The 13,797-nt window shown below is 35.7% G+C and overlaps 3 protein-coding genes across 3 annotated transcripts; 2 read left to right on the top strand and 1 right to left on the bottom strand.

Moving 5' to 3' along the window:
* The first annotated feature begins 3,589 nt into the window (after positions 1-3,589).
* Positions 3,590-5,592, top strand: LOC143561055 (ureide permease 1-like). Its single transcript, XM_077049210.1, has 5 exons — positions 3,590-3,838; positions 3,919-4,057; positions 4,125-4,278; positions 4,357-4,828; positions 5,198-5,592. Exons 1-5 carry the CDS (start codon positions 3,602-3,604, stop codon positions 5,351-5,353), a joined length of 1,158 nt encoding a protein of 385 aa, XP_076905325.1. The 5' UTR covers positions 3,590-3,601; the 3' UTR covers positions 5,354-5,592.
* Positions 5,593-5,638: 46 nt separating this feature from the next.
* On the bottom strand, positions 5,639-9,571 carry LOC143561056 (protein root UVB sensitive 3-like). Its single transcript, XM_077049211.1, has 13 exons — positions 9,300-9,571; positions 9,153-9,212; positions 7,945-7,983; positions 7,730-7,849; positions 7,226-7,289; positions 7,002-7,085; positions 6,847-6,929; positions 6,639-6,768; positions 6,434-6,526; positions 6,196-6,334; positions 6,068-6,108; positions 5,787-5,977; positions 5,639-5,704 (listed from the first exon to the last, which is right to left on the bottom strand). The coding sequence occupies exons 1-13, from the start codon at positions 9,471-9,473 to the stop codon at positions 5,639-5,641; spliced, it is 1,284 nt and encodes a 427-aa protein (XP_076905326.1). The 5' UTR covers positions 9,474-9,571.
* A 1,989-nt stretch (positions 9,572-11,560) lies between these two features.
* Positions 11,561-13,699, top strand: LOC143561054 (pentatricopeptide repeat-containing protein At1g69290-like). Its single transcript, XM_077049209.1, has one exon. The coding sequence runs from the start codon at positions 11,561-11,563 to the stop codon at positions 13,535-13,537; it is 1,977 nt and encodes a 658-aa protein (XP_076905324.1). The 3' UTR covers positions 13,538-13,699.
* Positions 13,700-13,797: the final 98 nt, after the last annotated feature.

Here is a 13,797-nt window from a genome sequence, read left to right as displayed (position 1 = left end):
ACAAACTTTTTTAAACACATCACAACCAGTTAAAAAAAACTTTTTAAACACATCACAAACTTGATATGCAAGTCGAGGACATCGTTGTTATGCTGAGCTTGATTTGCATTGATCACGAATACCCTCCCGCGAGCATTGGGGACAGCTGGTGTAGCTTGAGACTTTTCGTTTATGTTTACCTTATGATGTTGTCCTAATACTTCCATGTTTTCCATATCTTTTTGATGAATACCGTAAATTATCAAGAAAAACATGTGTGCTTCTCGCAGGTATGTTTTCCATGTTTATTGTGGCTTTTGGAGGTCTAATGGCGTCGTCTGGACACCAAAACATTAAACACGCTACCTCAAAATTATCAAAAGGCGACAAATGTTACATTGAAAAGAACAGAGTTGATTACAAAGTTATAAAGAAATTATAATTAGTCTGGTATCAAATGTATCTAGTTGAAATTATGGCCTTGTGTGCATTAGGTTGTTAATATGTTATTATTGGTTTGGCCATACGTTTCAATTTTCTAACATGTTACATAAGGTATGTTAGCCTCATAATTGTTAACCAAGTTTTGATTATAAAGTTTGTGCCAAATCGTGTAAAGTATTGTTTAGGGTCTGTTGAATATTTGTAATTAGTTTTCATGGTTTTTGTGTAAGGTTTGTAAATAAAAAACCATTTAATAGAACGTGAATGTACAATCAGTATATTGTATATAAACCGATCACCGTGTAAACATAAAATGATAAATCTTGATCGATGAATACAAAGTTCAAATTTGGGTTCATCCCTCTTGTTGTTCTCTGTAACTTTTTTTTTCTTCTTAACTATGATTGATTTAATGATCCATGGGCCTATTGAAGGTCATGATTAAGTTTTCAAGAAAGAGAGGTGTAATTGAGCCGGTCCCAAGCTTGACTCGTTTGATTTGCTAATCTCGAGCTTGTAATTTTTCAAACACAAGCTTGGCTTCTAATTATGTTCAAGCTTGAGCTTGCTTTGGATCTGTTAGTTTATTATTCATTAGATAATTAGTTATTTTATATATCTACATATATAACTATTTTTATGTTTGTTTCTAGCTATACTTTATATAACCCAAAAAAAAAAGAACCATGACTTAATGAACAAGTGATATGGTGTCCACACTTTTAAGTTAGAATTAAAGGTGATGGATTTAAATCCTTGCGAATACAATGTTTGGTAGATTATAGGTGGACATTAGATGTTACAAATATATATATATATATATATATATATACTAGTTTAATCCTCCCGTGTTACGGGACTTTATTTAAGTTTTTGTTTTTTAATCGTTTTGCTATTTTATGATGATTTATTTTATTTTTTAACGTGGTTTGTTAAAATTTAATACATATATATTAGTTTGTTATTATATTTTTTTGCGTTTGGGTATTTTCAATTGAGATACGTAGGTTTTTTTTATTTTTAACGAACAAAAATACACGAACACGAACATGTTGATTTTTTTAAATGAACAAACATGAATACAAATATTTGTCTAATGAAAAATGGGACGTTGATGTAGTTGACGATGGCGGGTAGTATCGGAAGTTAACCGGAGATGAAAGATCAGCAATGGAAAACATGTAAAGAAAATAAATTAAATTAGGGTTTGAGGATGAAAGTATTTACCAATAAATAAGATCTTATAACCTATTTGAGAGCTATTAGGGTTTGGTAAGACCCATAACCCGTGAAAATTATTCTTTGATGATTAGGGGTTATTTCACAAATAAATGAGATGTTATAACCCGTTTAAGGGTTTTCCGGGTTTGGTGAGAACCCATGACCCGCAAAAATTATTGTTTGATTATGAAAGAGTTTCACAAATAAATGAGATGTTATAACACATTTAAAGACTATCTGGGTTTGGTAAGACCCATACCCGCGATTTCAGGTCAAATGCATGAGAAACCTCCATTTTGAAATCAAGCAATCTGGTGGCTCTAGAGAATGGGGGGAACAACCTGAGAGACACGTAGGATTTCATGGTAGGCAATTATATAGATAGTTATATATATATATATATAGAAAATGGTTCAAATAAAAAGAAGTTGTTTCCTAGGAATGGTAAGAACCAATAGAATTTTGACATTTGGCATTAAAACCTATAGTGAAAGAATAATTCTAGGAAACTATGTCGGTTATAATGGTGAAAGAGTAATTCTAGGAAACTATGACGGTTTTTGGTAATTTTAAATCTCAACCATTGATTGATATGATTCAATGGCTATGATTTATTCTTAGTCTTCCTAGGAAACTACTTATTTTTAGGATAACCCTCCCCTATATATATATATATATATATATATATATATATATATATTATATAACAAAATATACAATATATAGGTATTATTGTCATGGCTAGTTCTAGGGTACAACTCATCTATGAATAGAATTCCATTGATTCTTGTACAACTACACACATTTGTACAAAGTGCATTGGTAGCTTCTAGTTTACTACAAATTTATGAATAATAAACTAAGAGAATCCAAACAAACTCAATCTGGCATATTCTGGTTTACTAACCAGAACAAGTGGCCTAACTGGAATGCGTTAGAAAACTAGTTTACTACAAATTGGTAGCTTCTAGTTTACCACAAATTTATCATAACTGGAATGCGTTGAAAATAGTTAAGACCACTTGTTCTGGTTAGTGAGAGGTCATAGTGAAAGGAGCACCACGTACAAGCCACCTAGGCGGAGGGGTGATCACACTCGCTATCGCTTAAGATGTGTTATGGGTAGCAAAAATTAAACCATCACCTTTCACATTAACAACGATCAACCTCATGAACATGGACATCGTCATTTTATAAGTTCATTTCATTAAAAGCATATTGCCAAATGTTCTCACCGACATGGAGAGAGAAAAAATTAAAACTCTCACCCAAAAGAAAATCAATAATAATAATAATATTTTATTACATTCTCGCCGAGTCAACGAGATAATATGGCAAATTCTCACCCTAGAGAGAGAGTGTGCCACGTCAAGAGTCACCCAAGCGACAATTTAAAAAAAGAGTCAATGTTCATTTTCGTAAAAATGGATGGTCAACTGGCCATATCTGTAATTTGCCTAATGATATAGCTTACAATCCTTTGAATGATTTTTTTTTTCAAAAACAAAAAAGTTATCAATTTGTTAATATTTTATTACAAAAAATGGCAACTCTCTATTTCTTTTCCTTTTTTAAATGTTTTTCTTTGTGAATGATTGATTGGTTGGCATCTGTCCTTTCCTTGTCCTCTTTTTATTTCTGGTGGTTTGCTTATTGTAAAAAGGAAACTTTAGATTCTTTCTTCTTCATTGACCCTTCTTTAGATTCTTTCAATCAGCTCTGCCATGGTGAGTTTGACTTTTTTAGAAAGTCAAGATTCAACCTTGTTCTTGAGTCAACTTCTTTATGTTTCATACACTTTCTTCTTATGGCTTTTTGCTGCAAAAAAGAAAATATAATTTATATATTGTAACACCTTAATTAATTCAAGATTTTTCAAAATGCTAAGACCCTATAATCTTTCTGCTATTTTGGATTCAGGGTTTCCCCGAATCTCGTTCTCGGTTCGGTTTTGAAGATGTATGTAGTGGACAGCAAAGGAGGAGCGGTAGCGTGCATGCTGCTCGCGCTCCTCTTCTTAGGAACCTGGCCCGCCATTCTAACTCTGTTAGAAAGACGTGGCCGGCTTCCTCAACATACTTACCTCGATTACACGGTCACCAATCTTTTGGCTGCTATCATAATTGCCTTCACTTTTGGGGAGTTTGGCCATTCTAATGATGATATGCCCAATTTTCTAGACCAGCTTTCTCAGGTATTATGCAGCGTTCAACCGAATCCTCAATGAATCTTCAATCTTGTATGCATTATTCAAAAGTTGCAATATTGCTGCAGAATAATTGGCCGAGTGTTCTATTTGCAATGGCGAGCGGGATAGTTTTGAGCCTCGGGAATCTGTTGACGCAATATGCTTGGGCATTTGTCGGTTTATCAGTAACCAATGTGATATGTTCAAGCATTAATGTCCTAATAGGTATCAATATCATCATCAACATCATAATCTTGAGCTTTCATAGTTTTTTATCTGTCACGGGCCACAGGTACGACTCTGAACTACTTTTTGGACGACAAGATCAACAAGGCCGAGATACTATTCTCGGGTGTTGCTTGCTTCTTGATTGCTGTTTGTCTTGGATCTTTGGTGCATGCATCCAATGCAAAAGATATTCAAGCAAAGCTTGATAAACCAAAAGGGTATGTATATCTTCTTGCTTTGAAAACAATCAATTAGGTTTTGGAACTCTAATGACATAATTACCCGATTCTTGACAGATTAATCGGTAACGAGTCAAACACGAGTTCAGGTAACAAAGCAAAAGCAGGGACCGCCGAGTTCCTTATTGAGATTGAGAGCCAAAGAGAAATCAAGGTGTTTGGGAAAAGCACATTGATTGGTTTGACAATATGTTTCGTTGCGGGAGTTTGTTTCTCTCTTTTCTCGCCGGCTTTTAACCTTGCAACGAATGACCAATGGCATACGTTGGATGACAGTGTCCCTCATTTAAGTGTCTACACAGCTTTTTTCTACTTTTCGTGCTCGTGTTTTGTGATAGCCATTATCTTAAACATTACACTCCTTTACCGCCCCGCCTTCAACTTGCCTCGGTCTTCAATCCGAGCGTATTTAAACGACTGGGACGGTCGAGGTTGGGCGTTTCTGGCTGGCTTTTTGTGTGGGTTCGGGAATGGTCTCCAGTTTATGGGAGGCCAAGCTGCTGGTTATGCTGCAGCTGATGCAGTACAGGTTTGTTCTAAAGTCTGTATAAGTAGTACTGTACTGCCCGCCAACGCATCTTTACGCGGGTTGGGTCGGGTAGCAGGTCAACATAGTTAGAGGTGGGTCATCTGCATTTAAGTTCTTCCATTATTATACCATTTTGAAAAATGGTACACTAAATCATTAATGCACACATTTATTGCTAGGGTCTAGTGTGCAACTCATCCATGCATTGTTGTACTATACGGTATAACTAGCCAATGCATATGATTCATAACATGTAGTGGTGGCAAAAATGGTTAGGATTCAGAGTAATAATATTAAAAAGGTAACAATAAAAATCTAATTCCTTTATAATAAAAATGATTTTTAAGTTTTTTCTGTATTTTTTTTCAGGCAATTCCACTTGTGTGTACCTTTTGGGGAGTGCTTCTTTTCGGTGAATACCATAATTCGTCGAGGAGAACATATGTACTTCTTGCAGGAATGTTATCCATGTTTGTTGTGGCGGTTGGACTTCTAGTGGCATCATCTGGACACCGAAAACAATAAACACATTACCTTAAAATCATCAAAAGGAAAACATGTTACACTGCAAGCCTGCAAGTTTCCGTCACTGGATAATGGAAACTGCAAGGGCATATAAGACCTTTTGACCTTGTTATCAAAACTGAAAGTTGTAATATATAATGCAATTTCGATACTAGAATCATGAGTACCGATGTACATACAATCATTAAAATTGTTTCAAGAACCTGAATCCAATAAAAATGTTTTAAATTTTGTCTGTATATGTTAAATCTTCTAATTTATCTTTTTATCTTGACTCACACGGCTTCAGGTTGCCCTCCGCGTGATTGATGATGACAAAAGTCGTTCAGTTTTCCAACCAGATGACTGAAGCTGCCAATTATGGTAAAAACGTTAAATTTATGTAATCTTATAATAATTATATATTTAAATAAAATATACAAATGCAATGAACCTTCAAAACAAAAGCTTCGTAGTGTTTGTCCATCCATATTTGGCTATCCATAAGTAACGATGTAGGGTTATGATTTAGAAGATTTGCCATGACAAGAGCATGAATATACCCCTGCATGACATCACCGGTAGTTGAATCTTTATGCATAATAATGCTGATGATTCCTTTCTTCTCAAGTAACAAGTATTTTGCTGAAACGCAAACAGCAATAATCAGTATAATATAAGTATTCCATTTGACATATAATGTTATTATTTTAAATAGAACTTGGTAATCTGAACCTTTCCCATATTGAGATTCAGCGGAACCTAGTAACTCCTTCCTGTTTGTTGACAGGTAAAATAAACATCACGGTCAAGTAAAAGTCCAGACGTATAGGTTCAAAGTTTTTATAGAAATTTAAACTCACATTTCCAGGCTGTTTAGTGAGGAGACCCTGACACCTAAGCGAACCCGTGTATACAAAAACTTGTTATGATCTGAGCTCCAAGAACTGACCCATAATGGTAAAACGTGCTCCAACACCGAGACCTCTTTTGGAGACAAAACTGCATATGATAAAGACAATTTATGTTATCATGCATCTTGATCATGAACGCAATATAAATAAATAAATAAATAATAGCCTGTATCGACTGTTATCTGACCTTGGCCAGTCTTCATGAAATGCATCAAAAGAATTGAGCTTCTTTCACAGTTTAATGTAGTCAGATTAAGGCATCTAACAGCTTTGTAATTAGCTACAAACCACCGCAACCCGAAATACAGAAAGACAAATTAGTTTCTACTAAGTAGAACAAACTTATAAATGCTTTGTGACTCTGATATCATGAAGTAGAACAAATAACTAACCATACATGTGGAACACTGTGAGAGACAAAAACGAGAACCATATGATCATTGGATGTCCCATTGTAATGTGTGCGAGAAGCATTCCTAAAGCCATTCCAATCATCGTTGCAACCGTCTCTTGGCTTCCTTCCTATCAAAGAACATAACATAAATCAAAGCATTTGTAAGTAAGCGGGTCGAAAACTCGACATTGCTTATTAAATGTTACCTTTGCGGATATATCTGCAGCGTTATTCTGAAGAGCAAAATGTTGGGTCAAAGCAGCCCTAGTTGCTCCACTGGCAACACCAGCTAAAAAGAATACTTGGTCATATTTAAACGGTTTAACTGGTTTACAAACATGGCATAACGTTAATGACTTACTGAAAGATCTCGACAAGCTCCCTATGCAGACAATGAATACAAATGCTGAAGGAAACAACGGAGAAACAAGGTCCATCAACATTCCTGCAACAGAAAACAGTTAGCAAAAAAAAAAATTCAAGCAACCTCTAGTGAGTTAAAGGACCATTATTCCCTTACAAAAATAAGAACTTTATTAATTATCCTACTGCAAAGTGCAAAGTCAGCATACAGTAGAGCAATACCAAGATCATTCATGAGATCAGCAACCAAACGCCACATTTTAGCATTGCTGTCTAGGTTTGAGCCCTGGAAAGAACAAAAAAACTCTCATGACTGAGTGTTTTATCATTGATTTAATGCATAGAGATATAACAGACCTCTGAATGCATAAATGTTATCTATTTTAGCCTAATGTTTTGGACGCTGATAACTACATACTAATTGTACACGTAGCATAAGACCCCTGGGTACTTATGGGTTCATCGCAGACGCGAGGCGTTGCCGCGTTGCTATGTACAACTAAATAAGCTTTCTTGTCAATCAGAAGCTACGTCTCTCACAATGCTTCGCATATCAACCCTTTTATCAAGCAAACCTTTCTACAATTCTTGACCACTTTGCTTGTTTTACACTTCAGTCTCCTACAAACCCTAATCATGACCAAGTTTGACCAACATTCATCTATGTCTTTAAAAACGTGCATGTGCAAACAGAAATAGCCTACAATATGCAGAACAGAACAATACCTGGTAGAATGTGAACATGACACCTCCAAGCATTCCTGTTAAATCCCTCAAAAACCACTGAAAAGTAGCCCCAATTACAGTTGCTGATTTCTCCCCAACTCCTATAGCACTCAAAAGAGCCTAGCAAAACATATCCAACCGAATGATTTCAACACAAATTTGAAATTGAAAAGATTTCGAAAGGTATAAATTCAACTGTAAAACATAAACTTCACCTGTGTAGAAAGCATTGTCCTTATGTATGTCGAGAGTCCCTATGAGCAAAGATTGAATCAGTTACAATTTAGTATGTGCAAAGTCGGCTCGGTTATAGAAGACTGCTTAACCATAAGAGAATGGTTGGTTAACTGTCCGATTCGGTTAATTGTCCAGTATATTTTTTAATATATTTTTTTTTCTATGCTCCAGTTAAAATCGGTTCATTTATGATGTTCCAAGCTCAATTATGAAGTTTTGAAGCTAAAATATGCCAATTGCAAGCTTGTTATGGTGTTCCAAGCTCCGTTATAGACGATTGCAACATGAATTTATATGTTCGAATCTACAAACGGAGGTATAAAATATGGAAAACACAAACATACAAGTTTCGGTTCGGTTTCGGTTAAATCAGTTACTGAGAACACATTAACTGTAACCGTAACCGAATAGTCGATTAACCAGATTCACTGTCTGTTATGGTTAGTTTCGGACAAAGTCAGTTAACAAAGACGCATTAACCATAACCATAACCATAACAAGCGACTGATTAACCAGATTCACTTAAACATAACCTATCCGTTATGTTGATCATGCTTAATTTCAAATTTCAACTATTATTTTCAGTTAACGGTTCGGTTTTAGCTAAAGTCGATTAACAAAGCCACATTAACCTTAACCATAACCAAATGATCAGTTAACCATGTTCACTCAAACATAGCCTATCATTTTTGTCAGTTATACTTAATTTCACTTAAGTTTCTCACTTAACGGTTCGGTTTCAGCTAAAGTAAGTTAACGAAGACACATTTACCCTAACCATAACCAAATGATCAGTTAACCAGATTCACTCAAACATAACCAATCGCTTTTATCAGTTATGCTTAATTTTACTTAATTTTCTCAGTATACAATTCGGTTTCAGTCACATTCGGTTAGCAAAGACACATTGACCGTAACCGTAACCGTAACCGTAACCGTAACCGAATGATCGGTTAACCACATTCACTTAAACATAACCGATCAATTCCTGTCAACGTCGGTTAACAAAGGCACATTAACGGTAACCATAACCAAATGATCAGTTAACCAGATTTCACTTAAACATAACCTATCAGTTAAGTCAGTTATGCTTAATTTCAAGTAATATTTTCAGTTAACAGTTCGGTTTTCGGTTTTTTCTACAATAATAAATGTAATGTGAATCGAAAATAATCGAATATCAAACCTGTAATAAGTCCCATGTTTGAAAAGGAATGTAATCAGGAGTCACACTGTTTGGAAAACCCTAACAATTAATAAACTAATTACATCAATACACAATAACTAATAATATATTATAATATATTAACTAATTAATGAATGAATTAATTACCTCTGGAACGAATGCTTCTATGAACCTTCTGGAGAAAACGTTGAACCGGTTACCGTGTGTTTTAACGGTGAAGGATGATGATGACGGCGTTATAACGGTGGTTAACGATAGCTTGTTCGATGAGCTACCGCTCCATTCTTCAAGTGTAATTGGAGTGTCGATTTGTTCGTTCATTGAATCCAATTGAATGATATTATTGATCGTCTTCTTCAGTACAACAGTTACAGTTTGTTATTCTGTGTGATTGAAAGTTGACTTCAGTTCGAACTGTTAAGTCCGTTTACTTTAGGTAAAGTGCAGCTAAAGTCCTTTCAACTTGGATAACATGAATATTATCAATTCCGACATGAAAGTAATTAGGTTTGGCCGGTATAACTCGTCTACTTATGCCATCTTTTACGACACACCAACTCGTTTGACACACTTAGATAAATGTGAGAAACAGTCATGTTTGGGTCAAATGGTTAATAGATAAACGAGGTGAGTCAAACCGAGCTTGCTTAGGCTTAAGCTCAACTCATTTCACTTATAAAAGCTTGAGCTTCGCTCGTTTTGAACTTAACGTCTAAAGATTGAGCTTGATTCGCGAATAATTAATAAGCTTGATCTCTACTCAAATCGTTTGTATCATATTTATTAGTTTCTTTATATGCATATACTTAATGTTATATATGTATATATTGAAATTATAGTTTTAAAAGAAAATTGGATTTTAATAATCCCAACTTAGTGCAGTTGCCCGATAATAATTCCAACTTTAAAAATAGCTGTCACTGGTCCCAACTTTCACACTATTTGTTTTCATTGGACCTCCGTTAAAAAAACGTAACGACGTTAAGTTTTTTTCAAATTTCAAATTGATATTTTAGGGCTTTTGATCGGAATGAGAATATGAATCGATTGATTTAAAACTTAACTCGAAACCGGCTCTTCAAACAACTTGATTTTTGTTAATTAAAAGTTTAAACACCAGAATTAAAGCACGCTTTAGTTGTTTGGGCCACCGTTTGGATGTAAGTTTTACATCAATCGACTCGTATCCTCATTCCGATCAAAAACCCTAAAATATCATTTTGAAATTTAGAAAAACTTAACGTCGTTAAGTTTTTTTTAACGGATGTCCAATGAAAAGAAATAGTGTGAAAGTTGGGACCAGTGACAACTATTTTTAAAGTTATGATTATTATAGGCCAACTGCATTAAGTTGGGATTATTAAAATTCAACTCGCCTTTTTTTAATAGATAAATGTAATATATATATTATAATTCAGTTATTTATCATAACTTTATGTATAAAATATTTAAAATACTAGGTAAATGTTATATAAATAACATGCTCTTTATTTTAAGGAAACAGGAATGCATGTCGTTAAAACATAACAAGTCGAGTGCAGCCTGATATTAATCTTCGATTTGTTTCATTATCTGAATGAATCTTGGGTACATGTCACTGAAGCCGATTTCTAATACCCTCACATTTTATATTCGGATACTAGAAGCACCCTGGAAACCAAGTTCACTATCCGATGAAACGGAGGTGGTGAAGCCGAATGCATTACCCGAGGGTGGCCCGAGTATCCTGCGTCTCGCGAGCCTACTCAAACTCGTTAAGTGAAGCTTGGGTTTAGCTCGCCTGGTAACTTTTAGGTTTGAGCTTAGGCTCAAACTCGTTTAAGTTCAACTTGATTCAAGTTTTTAATAAGTCGATCTCGAGTAGCCCACGAATAGATTAGTTCATAAACTTTAAAATAAAAACACAAGTTTTTTGGTAAGCTGGGTAGACATTTAATTACAAAAAAATGAGGAAAAAGATATACAAGTTAGGTTGAATTTTTTTTTTTTAAGATATGGGTTGTGTACTTGTGTAGGTGTGTTTCTGTTGAAGAAATCAACCCGTCAATGTTCGGTTAGAAATTGAGTAACCCGAAATTTATAGGTAGGCAAATAAACAAGTTAACCAAACCAACTTGAAAATCAAGCTAAAACCGAACCAGTTTGTAATTTTCTCCATCAAAACCATCAAAACTCAAATCGAAACCGATCTTAACCTGGTCAACAAACTGATTTTAACCCGAACCAAAACCGATCTTTGTGACCAAACTGAACCGATTTCAATCCAAACCAGTTTTAAGTTTTAAACCACCGAAAACCACAATAAATATAAACCAAAAAAACCGATCCGAAACCCGATAACTTATTCGGGTTTGGTAATCTGATACATACCTACATGGGTTTCTCTGCATTCACCTGAATCTCAAACCATGTGGAGAAGACAACTTTATTACCCTTTAATCAAACACTTCTCATCTTCATCATCACCACCATCACTTTACTCCTTCCTTAGACCCTCAATCTTCACCATCAAACCACCCAATTCAAACCCACCTTTAACTCCTCAAAACCCTAATAATCTTGAATTTAAACCCACCCACCAAACCCCACAAAATCTTGAATCCACCATCCAAACATCCATCCAAGAATCCAACACAAATGAAGCATGGAAACACTTCAAAACCCTCACATCATCAGCAACAATATTACCAAGTAAACATATTATTAACTTATTAATCACTCACTTATGTTCCAAATACAATGACACCCATAACCTCAAAAGGGCTTTTGCCACTTTAATGTTTGTGTTAGAAAAAAACCCTAATTTATTACATTACAATACTATTCAAACATTCTTGAATTGTATAAAGGTTACAAATGGTAGTGTTAATGGTGCACCTGCTTTTGCTTTGGTTAAAACCATGTTCAAGAATAGATTTTTTATGCCTTTTGGGATGTGGGGCGACGCGTTAGTCGAGATTAGTCTGAAAACGGGTCGGTTTAGTGAGTTTTTCGAGGTTTTTAGCGAGAGTTGTCGGGTTGCGATTGAGGAAAAGATGGAGTCTTTGAAGCCGGATTTGTGTGCGTGTAACGCAGCGTTGGAGGGTTGTTGTGAAAATGAATCGGTTACGGATGCGGAAAAGGTGGTTGACGTAATGTCGGTATTGGGTGTTCGTCCGGACGAGACGAGTTTCGGGTGGCTTGCGTATTTGTATGCGGTTAAAGGGGTCGATGAGAAGGTAACGGAGTTGGAAGATTTGGTGGGTAAGTTCGGTTTTTCGGATAAAAGTTTGTTTTTTAGTAAGTTGGTTAGCGGGTACGTGAAATTGGGTAATCTTGAATCAGTTTCGACTAGTATATTGCATAGTTTGAGAACAGTAGACGGTAAAGGTTTAAACTTTAACGAAGAAACGTATGGTGAAATAGTGAAAGGGTTTATTGAACATGGAAGCGTTAAATATTTAGCAAGTTTGATACTTGAAGCTCAGAAGTTAGAATCCGAAACCGTGGTAGTTGAAAAATCTGTCGGTTACGGTATTGTAAACGCGTGTGTTAATCTTGGGTTATTAGAAAAGGCGCATAGTGTTCTTGATGAAATGAATGCGCTAGGAGGCTCGGTTGGACTTGGTGTTTACGTGTCGATTCTAAAAGCGTATGGGAAAGAACAGAGAACCGCAGAGGCTGCACAATTAGTATCGGAAATGTGCGCTTTAGGGTTAGATCTTGATGTAAGTATATTTGATTCGTTAATAGACGTTTCTATGTCGAGTCAAGATTTTCAGTCAGCGTTTTCGCTTTTTAGAGATATGCGAGAAGCAAGAATACCCGAACTAATGGGAAGTTATTTAACAATAATGACGGGTTTAACCGAAAACCATCGACCGGAGCTTATGGCGGCTTTTTTAGACGAAGTGGTGGAAGACCCGCGAGTGAAAATCGGGACCCACGACTGGAATTCGATTATTCACGCGTTTTGTAAAGCGGGTCGGTTAGAAGATGCCAGAAGGACGTTTAGACGGATGGTTTTTCTTCAGTTTGAACCGACCGAGCAAACGTATCTTTCTTTGGTTAACGGGTACATGAACGCGGGGAATTATTTTAACGTTTTGATGATGTGGAACGATGTTAAGAAAAGGTTGTCGTTTAATGATGAAAAGGGGTTTAAATTGGATCATGGTTTGGTTGATGCTTTGCTTTACGCTTTGGTGAAAGGCGGTTTCTTTGATGCAGTTATGCAAGTTGTCGAGAAGTCTCAAGAAATGAAGATATTTGTCGATAAATGGAGGTATAAACAAGTGTTTATGGAGAATCATAAGAAGCTTAAAGTTTCTAAGTTGAGAAAGAGAAGTATTAAGAAAATGGAAGCTCTTATTGCTTTCAAAAACTGGGCCGGTTTGAATGCTTGATGTCAAACCTGGGCTGCGACAAACAACAAACGATGAAAGTCGAGATAGATGTATAAACAGACTTATAGCATCAGTATGGAAGCTGTTCACAAAGATGAATCTTTAATACGTTTAGTCCATGATTTGACTCGGTAAGGTTGATTATTATACCGACAGCTAGAGGCGACGAAATGGGCAGGTCATGTTGTGTTCTTAACATGCTAAAGTTGGCCTTTTTAGTGCGGGATAAAAGTGGTCGGGTCGGGTTGGGCCGACCCTCA

This window comes from Bidens hawaiensis, unplaced genomic scaffold, assembly GCF_021521415.1.
Source record: "Bidens hawaiensis isolate Kalapana, Puna unplaced genomic scaffold, B.hawaiensis_p1.1 tig00020525_1, whole genome shotgun sequence".
In the NCBI taxonomy this organism is placed as follows: domain Eukaryota; kingdom Viridiplantae; phylum Streptophyta; class Magnoliopsida; order Asterales; family Asteraceae; genus Bidens; species Bidens hawaiensis.
This window is presented reverse-complemented; position numbering and strand designations above follow the sequence as displayed.